This window comes from Acipenser ruthenus, chromosome 24, assembly GCF_902713425.1.
Source record: "Acipenser ruthenus chromosome 24, fAciRut3.2 maternal haplotype, whole genome shotgun sequence".
NCBI lineage: Eukaryota > Metazoa > Chordata > Actinopteri > Acipenseriformes > Acipenseridae > Acipenser > Acipenser ruthenus.
Window position 1 is genome coordinate 2,744,094 of NC_081212.1, and position 16,474 is coordinate 2,760,567.

The window sequence follows — 16,474 nt, forward strand, 5'->3', positions numbered from 1 at the left end:
GGAATAAAATAAGAAAGGGGAGGGGGGGGGGGGGGGGGGGGGGGGGGGTCCTGAATGTCTATTGCTATTGGCTGCGCCGGAGGGCTTGAGTGGCTGTGATTGGATGAGAGAATAAGGAGAGCTATAAGGCGAGGGGCCGCTGCGAGTCAGACTAGAAATTGGATGGGCATTTAAATGCAATAAAAGCACCTTTAAAAAGTAGAGGCATTAAACTGCATGTATTGTAAGTGATCCAAATAATACATGTCTAGTAAATATTTAACTAAATAACCCTAAAACACGTATAAGTTTACTATTTGGTTTACTAGTACCGCTGTTAAAACACATGGATGTTGAGCACGTTATTCATAGTAAACATTTCTTTACATTAAGCATTTGTATATCTCAGCAGTGTTAACTCTTCAAATATATTATCCGTACACAATTAAAACAAACACACACACACACACACAAAAATGAGATGTGTGATCTAGTGTTACACGGGGAAAACCACAGGGGTAGAGTTATGGATGGTATTCAGATCATATTATTAGCACCGAGTTAGATGAACGCAAATATATGTTTACGTCATACCTTGCCCGAAAGCGTCATACCTTTGCCTATCCCTGGTATATTTTTTTTACAGTTTAGGGTTGAAACGAAGGTCGCCACAGCACAGCACAGGAGATTGCTTTGCATACATACATACATCTGAATTTAACATTTATGAATGAGTAAACAGCCTGGAGTTACAATGCTACGCCTTTATTTCCGAACTGGCGTGACGTAGTTAAACAAATCAGGCAAATCGTCAGCACCAGAAATTCAAGTGAATTGGTTACGTCACGGAAAATTCCGGCGATGACGAGGGACTTGGTGCTGGTGGAAGAGATGGTTATGCCGACCCAACCTTAAAAAATATCCATTAAAAAAGTCTTTATTGTAAAGTTTTGAAGACAACTGTTGGTTGACGACTCCCCTTAATTAATAGACTTGCTGTAAACCTTGTCACGAGCTCAGCAGCAGTAGTTCTGGAATTTTCAGTATTTTATATTAATTATATTTAATTTTCATTTATCCTTTATGACGTTTTCATACAAAATGCTATTAGAATTGTACACAAAGTTGACTAGGTCTGTGTATCTCGGTTCTTCCACCCACCGCTTCCCTGGTGTTCATTTTACACGCCGCCCCCGTTGCTATGCAGGCAGCGTTAACCATGTTGCTATGGTGATCGTTTGTTGATGTCCTTGGCTCCCTCTGACGTGAGCCAGTGCTGACGGTCTGGACATGAGTGGACATTGAGTGTAAAATCGCCGGAATCATTTACTTCATTAAAATAAATCTGAAGTGGTCGGTTGTGACACAGAGGGCATCTACAGGTAAGATACTGAACCATTTAAACTTGTTGTATGTCTTACTGCTAGTTGGTCGGTGTCAAACCTCGAGAAAGTATACAACAAGAGTTTGCACAAGCGGTGTACTGGTCAGCGAATGGACGTTTAATCTCCGTAACAATTAAATCCAGTTGGGATCCAAGCAATTCGATTTTAGTATTTTTTTTTTAATTGCTAACTAAAACTCTTCATATGAAACTTTTGAGGACGAAGAGCCAGCATTAACATCAATCTACAAGATGGCCGCAAGCTAAAATGAATGGCGTTTATAATTCTTTTTATTAAAACGCTCCTGTAAAATATTCAGTCAAGCCCCCATGTCCAGCAATGATAGCCACGCCTGTATTGTGGTATACCCTCGACGCGGGTGTGGGGATAGGTTACTACAGCAAAGCTGTTAAAAGGTGCTCCCCAGTCCTGCTGCATTCCCCTGTTAATCAGTAACGGTGTGACCCCTTCACACCCAGGCTGCACCCTGACTCCAAGGCAGCTTCTTGGAAGTTACAGGCTCCAGTCACGTAAGTTGATCCAGCTGTGGCTTCATGTTTAAAGGGTATGCTGTTACACTATCCCCAGCAGTCATTTCCAGCCAAAAAAGGAGTTACTCGTAAGCTTTCGAGAAAATGAGTGCAAACATAATAGTTAAGATCTGATTAATCAAGGGTCCAGAATTTTGGCTGATGCCGGGACGTCTCATGTCTAGGAGTCTGGTTCAATAGCAGTGTGTAATGCTTTCTAGCAGGGTAAGGTAAAGCTGTTTTTTTGTTCTTCTTATTTTTTTTATAAATCCACCCCTGAAATAAGGTACACTCAAGGCTTTCAACCCCCTTCTGTGTAATCCCAGGAAAGACCCCAGGAAGGAAGAATGGCCCGACTCGTTCAGCTCCCTCCCAAGTTCCTGCCCCATGAGTGGCACCTGGCCAATAAGAACCGCTACAGCAACGCCGAGGCGCAGAGATCCCGGTCCGAGCGGCTGATCGCAGAGAGCCAGAGGCTGGTGGAGGAAACGGAGAAAGCAACCCGCATATCGCAGCGGGACGTCCAGAAGAAACTAGGTACCTAGACACCTCCGCCTCCCTGCTGTGTGCGTTTATTAGAGCAGACAGCCACGTGGATTTAGGGCTCCAGTTCACTACCAATGAACCTTAGATTAACCTGTACGAGTGCCTTGGTGTCTCACGCTGCCACCCGGCTTGTGTGTTTCAGAGCAGAGGATCGAGGATATCCGTTTCTGGAAGCAGGAGCTGGACAACAAGCTCGAGGATATAGTCAATGAGACTGAGGTGCTGCTCACCTACAGGACCCGGCTGGAGAAAGCCATGGAGAACTGCGCAGGGCCCCTGGCAGTCACGCAGCAGTGTCTCGCAGAGAGGTGAGCGGGGACATTACAGAACTAACAGAATGCATTACAGGGATTGGAACAAGACTCCCACTGCCTAACAGTTTGACCCGTTCCTGGTTTTACTGGGAGTTTAATTGAACGCACCTAGACGCTGTGGCTAATCAAGGTCGTAGTAAAACCTGGATTGTGTGACGAGACTGCTGTGCAATAAGAGCACTGCAGTCTTTGCATTAGCATAGCGTTAAAATGAGCATTAAAATCACTGTTAACTTCAGTTGCTGTGCATACCTGCAGTACAGTGCTAAACGCTTCTTCGGGTGGTCGTGCAGGCTGCATCAGAGACGTGTAACCTGTGCTTCCCATGTTCCCTGCAGGGAGAAGCGTGTTGCGATCGACCTGGTGCATGACGCGGCGGAGCGGGAGCTCATCAAGGAGCTGGAGGTGATCCACGCCGTGTCGGCGCTGCTGCAGCGCACCCTGGAGCAGACCAACGAGCAGATCAGGTGGGGGGAGGAGGGATAAACCACTATTCGCTCAACCAGGGGGTTGCTGCTGCTGCACACATAATAACAAGCTAATCGGGTAGGGGCTGGTGGGTGGGTTAAACCTCCAGCCTTTTTAAATTCTTCTCTTTGTCCTTTAGGCTGAACCGCTCTGCTAAGTATCACCTGGAGAAGGACCTCAAGGATAAGTTTCAGGCCCAGAAGATCGATGGTTTGTGCACAGTCCTGTCAAACAACACGGCAGACTTGGGGTACACAGCCGGGATCAGCATGAATGGGGGCAGGTGAGGAGATCTCTACCTGCCGGGGCTGCATTTACAATCAATGTCAATGGGAACTTTATCAGGACCGATATTGGCAGAAGTATTTGTTCAAAATGCACTGTGTTGCTGCAGGGATGGAAGTTTTACTACAAGCTTGATTAGTGACAGTGTATATAACAAACTCTGGTGTGGCTTTAGTGAAACCAGTAAAATGGATCAAACTGGGAGTCTTATTTCCATGTGCTAGGTTTGGTAGTACAATGGAATCCCAGTGGTAGTTCTCAGTCTGTAAGTGTAGGCAGTAGACACACCTGTAACTAGGGTTTTGTAGCAGTGTGGAGTAGTGGTTAGGGCTCTGGACTCTTGACCGGAGGGTCATGGGTTCAATCCCCCGGTGGGGACACTGCTGCTGTACCCTTGAGCAAGGTACTTTACCTAGATTGCTCCAGTAAAAACCCAACTGTATAAATAGGTAATTGTATGTAAAAATAATGTGATATCTTGTAAGTCGCCCTGGACAAGGGCGTCTGCTAAGAAATAAATTATTTATTTATTTATTTATTCCTGACGTAACGCAGTTGAACTGTAAAACGCTGCTGTGGTCTGTTGTTGCAGTGCCTCGACCCCAGAGGACTGGGAAAACTTTTCCAACGTGAACATTTTGAAGGCGGAGAAGCAGAAGAATAACTCCCTGACCCTGCGCGGCCTGATCGACAACATCCTCCTGCAGACCGCGGAGGACCTGAGCCAGCAGCGCGAGACCACCGACCTGGCACTGCGGAACAGAGCCCGTGAGACCAAGGCAGCCAAGGGCAAGCTGGAGGAGCACCTGGGCAAGGTAGGGGCGGCACCAGGGGCAAGGGGCACCAAGCGTCTTGCAGGTGCGCCTTTCCCTGGAATGAATGCTGGTTTAAAAGCCATAAATTAGTACACATGAAAGAAACAAAATATATATTTTATATATATATATCACAGGGATGAAAATAAGACTGCATAGCAGTTTTACCCATTCCAGGTTTTAGTTTGAGCTTGATTAGCCACAGCGTATAGGTAACACGCTCAGGTGTGTGTTAGTAAAACTAGGACTGGATCAAACTGCTGTGCATTGGGAGTCTGATTTCGATCCCTGTATATGCAGTGTATTTGTGATTGCTGATGTGTAAATTATTTTTTTTCTTTCTTGTACTTTTTTGTTGTCTTTTTTTTTTATTTGTAATGATCTGTGCAAATAGACAGTTGTAACAGGGAATGTAATGAGCCACCTGCTTCTTCTCAAATCACGGGGACCTAACTTTTAAAAGCTATATCCTGGGAACTGTTCCGATTTTAATAAAATGAATCCTCGTTTGCTGTTATATTTCACTTGAATAGCGAACCTCTCATGTGGGATCTTTCCTTGGCAGGAGTATGTGTTTTTCTGACACACCTTGCTTTGTGATTCCCAGGTGATGGAGCAGATCACGTCTCAGGAGAAGAACATTGATCTGCTGAAGAAAGCCATCGCCAATAAGGAGGCGCCGATGAAGGTGGCTCAGACCCGCCTCGAGACGCGGACCCAGCGGCCCAACGTGGAGCTGTGCCGAGACCCGGCCCAGCACAGGCTCTTCAGCGAGGTGCAGGAGATCACCAGCAACGTGGAGAGGTGAGGGACACTACCCCCTCCCGCAGGAGCAGTGCGTGGAGGGGATCAGAAGGCTTACCTGGGTGTATCAAGGGAAAAGCATGGAACAGTGTAGGAAAACAGAGAAAGCATGATAAACACTCTCTCCCAGCCTCCCTTTGTTACTCCCCCACTCTCTCTCCCAGATCTGCTCTCACTCTCACACGCTCTTCCTCCTCTCCCCCCTTCACCCCCAGTCCCTCTGAGCTTCTCCCACACTGACTCACTCTCTCTCCCACTCTCCTCTCCACCCTGACTCTCCCCAGGTTGAGCGAGACTCTGCACCAGGCTGAAGCAGAGCTGCGGGGTCTGGTCAGGAACCAGCTGTCCCTGGAGGAGGAGATCCAGGTGAAATCGAACACTCTGTACATCGACGAGGTGCTCTGCATGCAACTGAGGGAGACCGTTGCCATCAACAGCTTCTGAGCACCGGCAGGGATCCAGCCCTCTGTAATCAGCAGGGTCGACAAAGCGAGCTCCCTCTCAGGAGATACCAGCCTCTAGACGCGCTGCATCATGACCCCCGTAGTTTAATTATGATGCCTCACCATTGTCCATGGATACAGTTATACCAAGCAATGATGTCACAGTGACCTTATTAATAAAATCTTGTCTAATTTGATAAATCCATGCCTGGCTATTTCTTGAAGCATCCTGTATGTTATCTGTTATCAATCTGTTAAACATCGCTCTGTATTTAAAGAGGTTCTGGAGTTTATTTATAACATGTAGGACGTTTGTGTGTAACACTATAATCGAGTTTTCCATTTATCTGTTCTTGCTGTGCTGTTAGCTGGGTTTTACTGCTATTACAGAATGGAAGCGTTGCCTGAGCTCTGAAGACTTTATTCCATTAAAACTGTTGATTTTGAGGACGAGAAGTTTGTTGCAGTTTTTCACTACATTTTCGGACACTCCTTGCATAATATAACTCTCCCTGGGTGGGGTTAGAACTGTGTGGTGTGACATTACAGTAAATGCTGTGTGTGGTGTGTCTCATTGTATAAGAGATGTAATGTCATGCAGTTTGGGCAAAAGAAATGCAAACCCCAAACTCATTACTAGAAGTGGCGTTGTGGCGAAGTCTTACCGGTAATTCTTTATTTTCAACAGCATTGAGCGAGTGAGTGACCAGAGTCAATTCTTTCAATGAAAATCCCTGTTCTTGTAACTGGTCTTGGATGTGTTTCATGTTCTGTCAGTACTCATAATAAACAGAGATCCCACCCTGTGATGTTTGATTTTAGCCTGGGGATTGCAGCTGAGTGTGGCTATGTGACTCTGCAGTGTTTAGCTCCACTGCATTGCAACGTGTGTTACATCATGGGGTAGGGGATGACAAAGTAGTTCAGTTCGTTGTCGATCAGCTCCCTGTACTGCGACTGGACCTGTTGCAGAAGACTGTCCTCTTCGTTCGTCTCGTATCTCTGTGTGTAAATCCGAACCTACAGGAGAGAAATACATACCCCCAAAATATCAACAGCTAACAGCTACTAATCTCAGATAAAGAAAAAAAAGCAGTTTATTATAAATTATATAAAATATCAAAAGACATGGCAATCTTAAGGATCTGCTGGAAAACATATAAAAACGTATTATGCATTATTACATACTAGTGCTGTATGTCATAACGTTTTTCTATTGTGATGTCATAATCAACGCTGTGCCTCCTGAAGAGTCAAGGTTCTATAGAACGCGTTTATTTTGTATGCAGCATTAAACCTAATGCATGATTCATTTTCCTGAAAAACATCAACAGTCCTGTGTTACTCAAATGAAAGCATCTGCCGTCAATATACACTTACCTTGAGGGTGCGGAACACACACTTGTTCTCTTGTCGGTTCTGCAGCAATGTCTCAATGAATCTGACTTCAAGAAAAGCCCAGATTTTCAGGTAATACAGTTTACTGCACAACAAAATCAGCCCCAGGAGCTCGTTATCGATAGACTCGTGGCTGTTGTTAAAATCCAAGGTAAGCCTCTAGAATACAGAATGCAGTCCCTTATAAAACTTGATGTGTTGATCCTTTCAACAACCACCACCACAAAACACTTACACTGATGAAACAGTATATCAGTTATACACAGTAGAAATTGATTCTAATGGAGGGGACTATAATGCATTGGGAAGACTTCGATTTTATATTTTGGTGAATTGGTGGAGGCACTGGCCTTTCTCCTGGAATTTTAAAATCAGGCTTAGGTCACAAATGAAACGAGATTGACACTGAAAAAAACTGTGGCCAAAGTCACCTCCCCTTTAAACTGCAATTATTCATGTTGATTCTGCTGGGGATTACCAAACAGTGCAGCAAACTTTGCTTGTATATTCTTTTCAATCTCAAAGACTAAGGAGGAAAACGACAACATGTACCTGCAGAGAAGCCTTGTAATTTGGCAGGAGTTCGACCAGCGTGGGTTTCACAGTCCAGTCCGCGTCCCCGAAGTAGCAGTTGGTCAAGCTGAGGCTGCGGATGGGGATCTCCGGCAGCAGGATCCTGCTCAGACGGTCACTCTTCATCAGCCGCTCAAAGTAGAAGTTGACGCGCAGGTCCGAGCTGCAACTGGCCAGCTTGGCCCAGGAGAAACCCCACACCACCTGGCTGTGAGGTTCGTGGACGTGGCACTTGACGCTGAGCGTGCGCAGGGTGCTGGCACAGCTGGCAGCGAGGGTCTCCAGGACCTCGTCGGAGATGCATGCGTAGTTCAAGGAGAGCTTGGAGAGGTTCTGAAACCTGGCTAGGGTCTGGCTGAAGAGGGTGTGGGCGTGGACGGCGATGGGCATGCAGAAGAAGTCTTCAATGTTGAGCTCAGAGATGGAGGAGTTCCTCTCCGAATGGCCGACCGAGCTCAGCAAGGTGCACCCCTGTGGCAGGCTGACCCTGGCCCCTTTGAAGTTCAGGTATTCAAGGTGCCGGCTCTCCCTGCGCAAGAAGAGGCACAGACTCTTGAGCAGAGCGTTCCTGACGCTCTGTGACCAGGCTGCCCTGTCCAGCTCCAGGTAGGAGATGGTGAAGGACCTCAGGCGGCTGTTGTCCTTCCTCAAAACGGCCAGGAAGGTCCTCATGGCAGCCTGGAACCTCTTGGACACCAGGGAGTTGTGCGGGTTTGTGTACTTGATCTCCAGGTTCTCCAGGTAGCTCCCAAACTTCTTGGCGTACCAGACGGCTGACTCGAACTCCGAGCGACGGGATTTGGAAGATCTGCCCGAGAAGGAGAAGGAGCGGAACCTCCAGAGGTCCGGCGAGTACATGATCCGGTTCCAGTGCCGGCAAACCAGAGCCGCCCTCGCTCTGTCGCGGTCAGGCAGGAACCTGAAGACCCTTCGCAGGCAGACGTCCGGCAGGTAAGCCCAGGTGAAGTCCTCAGGTTCATCCAGGGCGTCAGATGTTGAGGTGGAGGCTGCTGCGTCCATCCTGATTTTGGAGCGTTTGAGATCAGCAAATGGTCGGGTAATCAGTTCCAGGAGCTTCCTTACAGCTGACGTAAGGAAACACAGAGGCAACGTCTTAAGAGTGGCGAGGCCGACAGGTGTAAACCATACCCCCCTTCTCTACTGGATTGCAGTGCAGTCGGTAAGGCCCAAAACCAGGATGGTTTCGTCATTGGCGAGGATGCTGATGGTCAGTCTTGCAAGCTAAAGTGGGTTTATCCGGGCAGTCAGTGCTTTGCACTCTAGGTCTAAACTGTCAGCTGCAAACTGTCTGCCCAAGACTAGCCCACAGAAGCAAGCAGTAAAGCAGGAGTCCCTCTCAGCTCAAGCTTATATCTGCTGTATTATTGTGTAATGATGACATCAAGTGATGTCATGTAAAAGCTACATAACATTAATAACACAGTACAGCTGTGTGTGTGTGTGTGTGTGTCAAACAAACGTGAATGAATCAATTCAATTCATATTTTATTAACCAATCAAACAGTAAATACAATACCACGCATTTGCTACCAGGTTTTGAAGATCGCAGGATGTTATTTTGAATGCAGAAGTCATGATTCCTGCCTGTGTCTGACTGCTTGACGTCATATTAACATTGTCAAGGCACCGACTTCTAAAATACATACATACATACACACATACATACATACATACATACATACATAAACGACTCAGGCTTCGCCATTCATTTAGAATGTAATCGACTTCATTTTTCAACTGTATGACTTTTATTTAGGTTTAATTATGTATTAATGTATTTCTATTGTTATTTAAGTGAAGTCACACCGTAGCATACATTCCGCATGTTTATATGAAGAACGTGTAATGTAGCCTAGATAGGTATATTTATTAAAACGCTGAAACTTGAATGAATGAGTTAGTGTAATTAGACAGTCCCTCTGCCCCCAGGTGTGCATGGTAGGTCCTAAAGCGAACACGTCACGAGTCTTGACTTCACCTGCATACCGGTCATACGGCTGCGTCGGGAGCTGATAAAAACTATAAACACGCTGTGAAGTCTGGACCGTATGTATGCTCGACATTTCAATATGACCGTACTGGAAACACGGAACAGACTGGGCGTTCATTACTAGATCACACATCCTTACCTTCCACCCAACAATTTGGTGTTGATGTGAACGTGCACAGATCGGATCAACACAGTTATTATTATTGTAGTATTGTTTGTATTGAAAACCCCGAACCTAATTTCAATACAGTGCGACTAATGTTGTCTCTCTTTTCAGACACACCCAGCCATTAGTTGTGTTATTTGTGTAAAAGTGCGTTAATAACGTGTATTAATATACTTAAATAAGGGGACGAAATTTGCCATGACAGCGGCAGGGCGAGCCAGGCCAGCAAGGTACGTTTATACAGCAGTTTATAAAGCCTTTTTTTAAAAATTATTTTTCTACTTTCCAGTCATTTCTATCATCTCAAAACTTTATAATTTAGAAATAAATGTAACGATGCATTCTGGACAGTAAACAAAGCATGACAACACAGAGTGGGAGGCTTGGAAACAGGCTGGTTTATTGTTACGGTGTGTGGCGGCACAGACACGACTATTAGGACTTTATGAATAGCATTACAAGATTCAAACCTGACAGGGGTATTAGTATATAATGCTGTAGTACAGTGAGGTTACCAAGCCAGTAACACCACCTCACACACTGACTACAGCACCTCACGGACTATCCATACTGATCACACTTAAACACGCATTTAAAGCCCGTCTTCCAGCCTTCACAGAAGCCCGGTTTGACCCTTGAGAGTACCTTCATGTATTTAATAGATAATACAGCAGGAGCAGCAAACACCAGCAGGAGCAGAGTTATTACGCAAGCACTATAATGATCAGTCTGTTCTTAACACGTGAAGCGTCTGGCATCCACCTGGCGTTTTAATTTTCTCTTTAACTATATTGTTATGGTAACTTGCACTAGTTATGTTAAACGCAAAAGTTAAGTCTAAATGTAGTGGTTAATTTTGCAAATACATCCCTTCAGATGCTTTTATGACGCCTCAGTGTGAAATAAGAAACGGAAGCCTAAAAATGTAAAATATCTTGATGTCCTCAAAATAGGACGAAGCAGTTTGTAGCCAAAACGAGGATAACATTTTTGTTTATGTGAAAAAAAAAAATATTTTTAGAATGTATCAAATTACTTAAATGACATAGCATTCTGATTCCGAATTAGGAGAACACACAATGTAAACGTGACGTTTCTTCGTAAACTAGTATTCTGTAATGCGAATCGGTACTGCAGTTATTCAGTTATTCAGCCAGGCTACCCTGGAACAGAACATGTAGAGATTGCATAAATGGTTCGTAATGTTTTTAAGGCAGGTGTGAGAGACCTTTTGCACAGCATAGAGATTGAATGGAAATCTTGGCATGGAGATGTTATTGATGGACCTGTAAAACAAAACAAGATAAAGCAACATTGTGAATGAGGGTGGATGCAGTTACTCTATTCTGATGTGTTGTTAATGAGGGTGGATGCAGTTACTCTATTCTGATGTGTTGTGAATGAGGGTGGATGCAGTTACTCTATTCTGATGTGTTGTGAATGAGGGTGGATGCAGTTACTCTATTCTGATGTGTTGTGAATGAGGATGGATGCAGTTACTCTATTCTGATGTTTTGTTAATGAGGGTGGATGCAGTTACTCTATTCTGATGTGTTGTGAATGAGGAGGGATGCAGTTACTCTATTCTGATGTGTTGTTAATGAGGGTGGATGCAGTTACTCTATTCTGATGTGTTGTTAATGAGGGTGGATGCAGTTACTCTATTCTGATGTGTTGTTAATGAGGGTGGATGCAGTTACTCTATTCTGATGTGTTGTGAATGAGGGTGGATGCAGTTACTCTATTCTGATGTGTTGTGAATGAGGGTGGATGCAGTTACTCTATTCTGATGTGTTGTGAATGAGGGTGGATGCAGTTACTCTATTCTGATGTGTTGTGAATGAGGGTGGATGCAGTTACTCTATTCTGATGTGTTGTGAATGAGGGTGGATGCAGTTACTCTATTCTGATGTGTTGTGAATGAGGAGGGATGCAGTTACTCTATTCGGATGTGTTGTGAATGAGGGTGGATGCAGTTACTCTATTCTGATGTGTTGTGAATGAGGAGGGATGCAGTTACTCTATTCGGATGTGTTGTGAATGAGGGTGGATGCAGTTACTCTATTCTGATGTGTTGTGAATGAGGGTGGATGCAGTTACTCTATTCTGATGTGTTGTTAATGAGGGTGGATGCAGTCACTCTATTCTGATGTGTTGTTAATGAGGAGGGATGCAGTTACTCTATTCTGATGTGTTGTGAATGAGGGTGGATGCAGTTACTCTATTCTGATGTGTTGTTAATGAGGGTGGATGCAGTTACTCTATTCTGATGTGTTGTTGTTAATGAGGGTGGATGCAGTTACTCTATTCTGATGTGTTCTTTTCTACTGTATTAAACACTCTGGGATTAGGTGTCACAGAGCATCATCCTGAGGTCCAATCAAACTATAGGTACATTTTGCTAGATTTACGTCTCAAGTTTGAGGGCAGGCTTGACGCATGGAGACGCACTTAAGTCAGGAGCTTGCCATGAGTCGGGTGACACTGATGGCTTACTGTAACTCCGTGTTACCTGGCAGGAAGTCTGCCATCGTGTCCATGTGGCTTTTTAAATGGCATTCGCTCCTGCTGAGTAAGTGCTGCTCCGTACTGCTATCGGCTTTTCTTTCAGCGCTTGGTTTTGCAGTGCAGGAGCAGCGTTCCTACGCTGGTATTCTAGTGACTGGCCTGCTTGTTGGTTATGGAGAGTAGGAGTTATCCCTTTCATTCTTCTCACCATTTACACTTCACTGGAGTTTTGCGAGTTTCATTTTTCTACCGGGTTCCTCAAACCATCGTAAAGCAGGCATTTACTCTGACAAAAAAGAGACGCAGGGTGTAAGAGGCAGTCGGGATAACATTGAAGTTCATCATCCGATTGAACTGAACCATCAGTTCAGTAAGTGACAGACATGGATTGGAAGTATAGGACTGTCTTCATTCAAGTAGATGGGCAAGAGAACAGAGCTGAGTTTCTGGACTAGGGGGTCACGTGTACAGCTTAACTTATTAGATATGGAATTCAGTTTGTAGAAGGGCAGTTTTTGTTTGTGTGGACAGTTTTCAGATTCATACCATTAAAGAACGCTCTGGTTTGTTTTCTGGGCCCGCTAGAGCACAGCTTGTAGCTGATGAATGGAGGAGGGGTTACCTGGTGCCAGCGCAGTGTGTCCGAGGGCAGGGCGAGGTGGCAGTTTGAGCAGGTCATGATCTCATCCTCAGTCTCCCGGTCCTCCCTGTCCGGACTCTCCAGCCCCCACAGAGGGAATGTGGGCGATCGGGAGGACCGCGGGACCCCAAAGTGAGGCCGGGGGTCCCCCAGCAAGGGCGGGGAGGGCGTGGGGCGGAAACCTGCGTTGTGACGGGATGGCCGACTGCAGTCCAGCTTAAAGAGGACAACACACACGTTTCAGGACGAGGCACAAGCAGTATTTATAAAGCAAGGAGTGGCTGTAATCCAACAACACGGCAGTGGTTTACAACTGGCAAACCAAGTCCCGTTTAGTAAATAGCCCCTCCTCTTCCTTTTCATGCTACCAACCTGGTGCTTATTCAGCTCCTCTTCTGGGAAAGACTTCATGCAGTACCAACATGGAAACTTGAAGGCGGAACCTGAGAAAAACATGGTTTGAATGTACAGCAATGCTCCCCCTATACCGTGCCAAGACTGTGGCCAGGGGCCTAGGGAGCAAGAATCTTGCTCGGATGTTTCAGACTATTTTAAAAAGCATTTCGGGCATGCTCACTGCGGTTGTAGAAGGTGTATGTCTTCTCCTCCTCCTCCTCCTCCTCTCGCTGCTCCTCTGCTCCCTCTCTCTTGCCCCTGCACTCACGGCTGTGTCTCTCCTGCTCACGGTGCATCACGTAGCGGTCGCAGTCGGGGCAGCGCTGGGTGCGGCTCCCGCAGGCGTCCCCGTGCTCCTGCAGCTTACTGAGGGGCAGCTCCAGATCACAGAACTCACAGCTCACCAGCCGCTCCGCACACTGCTCAGACTGCACAGGGCACACACACAAGCAATAACAGCTGCAGACTCGGAGCTGTGTGCTAATCTCACCATACGATAACTATAAAACACACTTCTTCATTCGTTTGGGGATCTACAGTGAGCTACAAACTATACATACCTCTATTACGATATATTATATAAAGAAATCCCACCCCTAATGCAAACTTCACGATATATACTTCTTAGTACTTGTGATAAATATTGATTATTTAGAAACAAACTCCTACACACCTCACAATATACACTGCCCATTATCAGAATAGGAATACTTCTCCAAACAGACTGCGGAGAGGCCAGGTATAAAAGCATTCTGTTTAATAACCCCGGCAAACCTCACGACGTCAATGCACACCTCCTGGTACTAACTGTGAGCTGTTCCTGGCTGCCTGCACATACATCCTTTTCTAAATGGTATTTCCTTGGCAGTGGAGGAATGGCTCCCCCTCTTCTGTGATGTTTGTTTACCTGGTGTATCTCCAGTTTGCATTTCTCCATTTCTTTATTGCACTGCGTGCATCGAACCTGGATCAATATCAAGTGAAATATTAATGAACGTACAGTGTACGGCAGTTATTATCACAATAGCAACTGTAACTGCAGTCAGACAAATCTGGTGCATTAAAAAGGGCAGTATGACTGATGTTCGGGACAATCTCTTATTCGGCTGCATGCAAGTGGAGAAGCATAGCAAAATGTGTGTGCGCTGGAAGCGAAGATATAAAAAGATATAAGACCACAGTGAATTAATATAAGCTTTGGGACAGCATGGGAAACGTGTTCATTTACCTCATACACTTATCTGTTATAACATAAGGGCTTTCACTGACAGCTTGACACCCGCCCTGGCACTCGAGCCAATTACAAAACCATTCATCAACAGCCACTTCACTGCTCCCTGTCAACAGCTGCTTCTCTCCTGCACAACAGTGGAAACTGAGCAACCACTGACCCAGGGAACGCATGTGGAGTGGCGTTTTACACAGCACTGTAACCACTGAACAAACCACGGAGAAGATGACCTTGTGTTTTGTGTTTTTGTTTTGTATTGTTCATGTTGTTTAAAAAGGGTGAATCAATGTGCCAGGCCAAATTCATAAAGAATTTATAAAGCATTGGTGCCCTTGACAGACTCGTATGACTGCAGTATATTTACTGGCACACAGTTTCTTTTTTCCCTTAGGGGGTGAGGGAGCGAGCAGTTCAGTCTCCATGCCTCAAGCCTGCCCTGGACAAGGGAGCACCCTTTCTCTTAGGGGGTGAGGGAGGGAGCAGTTCAGTCTCCATGCCTCAAGCCTGCCCTGGACTGGAGGGAGCAGTTGACTCTCCATGCCCGTCCAATCCTAGAGTCCCCCCCTGTGTTAATGGTCTGTGTTAACCCCTCATAGCCTGACCTTGCAGTGCTCTGTGTCGCGATGCTCCTGCAGCTGGTCCTTGGGCACGGGCTCATCACAGAGCGGGCAGACAGACAGGAAGCGCCAACAGTGCGACTCATGGAGGGAGAAATTCGAGGCCAACACCTCCTTCTTGCTTGAGCAACCAAACGATAGAAAGAGAAGTCAGCTGCGTGAGTATGTTAGAGCTGGAGGAAACCTACAGAGCTGACAAAATAATTTCAGTAAACAGGCTTAAAAAGCACAGTCCTTCAAACAGTCCTCATTGAAAGCCAGGATTTGGGTACAAATCTTAACACCCTCGCCCCCTGTGCATTGTCCACCCAGGCTTGGAGCTGCATTTGACAATACTGAGGAAACTAACTTGGACACATTTGCTTTTGACTGTACTGCATGAGCATCAAACATCTCTGTATCATTTCAGTTTGATAACACTTTGCCTCAGAGCGTTTCCTGTGCAAAAAATAAATAAATTAAAAAAAACGTATCAAAACAACACAGCAAACAATTTTAATGCTATAAAAAAAACACTATAAAACAATCAAGTCTCTCTCCTGTTTAGTATTTTGTCCCAATCGCTCCTCTATGGTATATCTGTACCAGTCCGATTGTTTTAAACTTGCCCAGCTCTCTTAGCTCTGCATTATGAACAGTGAATCTGTGTGTTTACAGCTCTTTCAGCTGGCCTTTTAAGTGGTTTCATTTAAGAATCTATACCAGCATTCTCCTAAACGGGAAATGGTTTCAAAAGCAAACCATTCTCCCAGAGTGCCTCTGGCAGTCAGAATCCAGCCAAACAGAGCAGCGTCAAGCGGCTTCCTGCAGGCTCGGAAGCAGGATCGAACGGAGCTCTCTGCTTTCACAGGACCTGTTTCAGTGTTCGCTTGTAAACAGTTTAAGGTTTTATCACCACTTCTTACCAGTTCTTGCAGAGCGTGGTTTCCTCTGAGCTGCCCTCCATGTTTCCAAGCCCTGGCTGGCTTTTCCTTTCGCTTCTGTGGAATGGAAAGTGAAACCACTTAATATTTAACACGCCTGAAACGATCACAAGCACACTCACTGCAAAAACAAAGCAGCTCAAAGTCCTGCATGTCAGGCCAGACCCCGAGTCAGAACTGGAGGATTGTTTTCATCTCTGTTTAAAATGAAACCAATCAGCCAGTCACTACTGTTTTAAACAGTGTAATCTCATCGTTGCCCTTGACTGTGTGAGTTTACTCATGTAAAGTATTTTACAATGGCTTTCAGCTGCTGTCACTGGTATTAATGATGCTTTTATGTAATGAAGAAAACAAGTAAGGGGCCAGATTTGTGAAAAACACTGTCAGTTAAGAAACCAATAAGAAACTCATCTTGGTTGAAGCCACTCGGATATTTTAA

General features: G+C 45.5%; 4 protein-coding genes across 16 annotated transcripts in view; 2 read left to right on the forward strand and 2 right to left on the reverse strand.

The window, feature by feature from the left end:
- The first annotated feature begins 1,213 nt into the window (after positions 1-1,213).
- LOC117429910 (tektin-1-like) lies at positions 1,214-6,371 on the forward strand. Of its 2 annotated transcripts, none has more exons than XM_058999139.1 (8): positions 1,214-1,361; positions 2,181-2,431; positions 2,583-2,748; positions 3,093-3,221; positions 3,362-3,505; positions 4,100-4,322; positions 4,930-5,126; positions 5,411-6,371. In XM_058999139.1, exons 2-8 carry the CDS (start codon positions 2,242-2,244, stop codon positions 5,568-5,570), a joined length of 1,209 nt encoding a protein of 402 aa, XP_058855122.1. In that variant the 5' UTR covers positions 1,214-1,361; positions 2,181-2,241; the 3' UTR covers positions 5,571-6,371. The 2 variants fall into 2 exon arrangements, with proteins under 2 accessions (XP_058855122.1, XP_033905749.2); XM_034049858.3 differs by having other exon boundaries at positions 2,221-2,431.
- A 66-nt stretch (positions 6,372-6,437) lies between these two features.
- LOC117429795 (F-box only protein 39-like) lies at positions 6,438-8,564 on the reverse strand. Its single transcript, XM_034049633.3, has 3 exons — positions 7,520-8,564; positions 6,950-7,126; positions 6,438-6,589 (listed from the first exon to the last, which is right to left on the reverse strand). The coding sequence occupies exons 1-3, from the start codon at positions 8,558-8,560 to the stop codon at positions 6,461-6,463; spliced, it is 1,347 nt and encodes a 448-aa protein (XP_033905524.3). The 5' UTR covers positions 8,561-8,564; the 3' UTR covers positions 6,438-6,460.
- A 703-nt stretch (positions 8,565-9,267) lies between these two features.
- LOC117429370 (rap1 GTPase-activating protein 2-like) overlaps positions 9,268-16,474 on the forward strand; it is a 76,828-nt gene continuing 69,621 nt past the window's right edge. For 7 of the 10 annotated variants that reach the window (XR_009308383.1, XM_058997981.1, XM_058997983.1 and 4 more), the window contains exon 1: positions 9,618-9,947. Coding sequence is in view for 2 of the 10 variants with exons in the window: in XM_058997991.1 (XP_058853974.1) it covers positions 9,916-9,947 (32 nt within the window). In the remaining 8 variants the exon portion in view is untranslated. The other 3 variants (XM_058997982.1, XM_058997994.1, XM_058997996.1) reach the window with 3 other exon arrangements.
- Positions 10,096-16,192, reverse strand: LOC117430301 (XIAP-associated factor 1-like). 3 transcript variants are annotated; one of them, XM_058998001.1, is made up of 8 exons: positions 16,015-16,192; positions 15,095-15,230; positions 14,169-14,225; positions 13,443-13,689; positions 13,238-13,308; positions 12,848-13,081; positions 12,434-12,511; positions 10,096-11,003 (listed from the first exon to the last, which is right to left on the reverse strand). In XM_058998001.1, the coding sequence occupies exons 1-7, from the start codon at positions 16,053-16,055 to the stop codon at positions 12,464-12,466; spliced, it is 834 nt and encodes a 277-aa protein (XP_058853984.1). In that variant the 5' UTR covers positions 16,056-16,192; the 3' UTR covers positions 10,096-11,003; positions 12,434-12,463. The 3 variants fall into 3 exon arrangements, with proteins under 3 accessions (XP_058853984.1, XP_058853985.1, XP_058853983.1); XM_058998002.1 differs by lacking the exon at positions 12,434-12,511; XM_058998000.1 differs by having other exon boundaries at positions 10,096-12,511.

Coding starts and splice junctions, on each gene's coding strand:
- LOC117429910 (XM_058999139.1), top strand. CDS start 2,242: ATGGCCCGACTCGTTCAGCTCCCTCCCAAGTTCCTGCCCCATGAGTGG. Junction 3,506..4,099: donor ATCAGCATGAATGGGGGCAG/GTGAGGAGATCT, acceptor CTGTTGTTGCAG/TGCCTCGACCCCAGAGGACT. Junction 4,323..4,929: donor TGGAGGAGCACCTGGGCAAG/GTAGGGGCGGCA, acceptor TGTGATTCCCAG/GTGATGGAGCAGATCACGTC.
- LOC117429795 (XM_034049633.3), bottom strand. CDS start 8,560: ATGGACGCAGCAGCCTCCACCTCAACATCTGACGCCCTGGATGAACCT. Junction 7,127..7,519: donor ATTACAAGGCTTCTCTGCAG/GTACATGTTGTC, acceptor TCTGTATTCTAG/AGGCTTACCTTGGATTTTAA. Junction 6,590..6,949: donor GTGTGTTCCGCACCCTCAAG/GTAAGTGTATAT, acceptor TCTCTCCTGTAG/GTTCGGATTTACACACAGAG.
- LOC117430301 (XM_058998001.1), bottom strand. CDS start 16,055: ATGGAGGGCAGCTCAGAGGAAACCACGCTCTGCAAGAACTG. Junction 14,226..15,094: donor GCGACACAGAGCACTGCAAG/GTCAGGCTATGA, acceptor ATATTGATCCAG/GTTCGATGCACGCAGTGCAA. Junction 13,082..13,237: donor AGGAGCTGAATAAGCACCAG/GTTGGTAGCATG, acceptor GTCCTCTTTAAG/CTGGACTGCAGTCGGCCATC.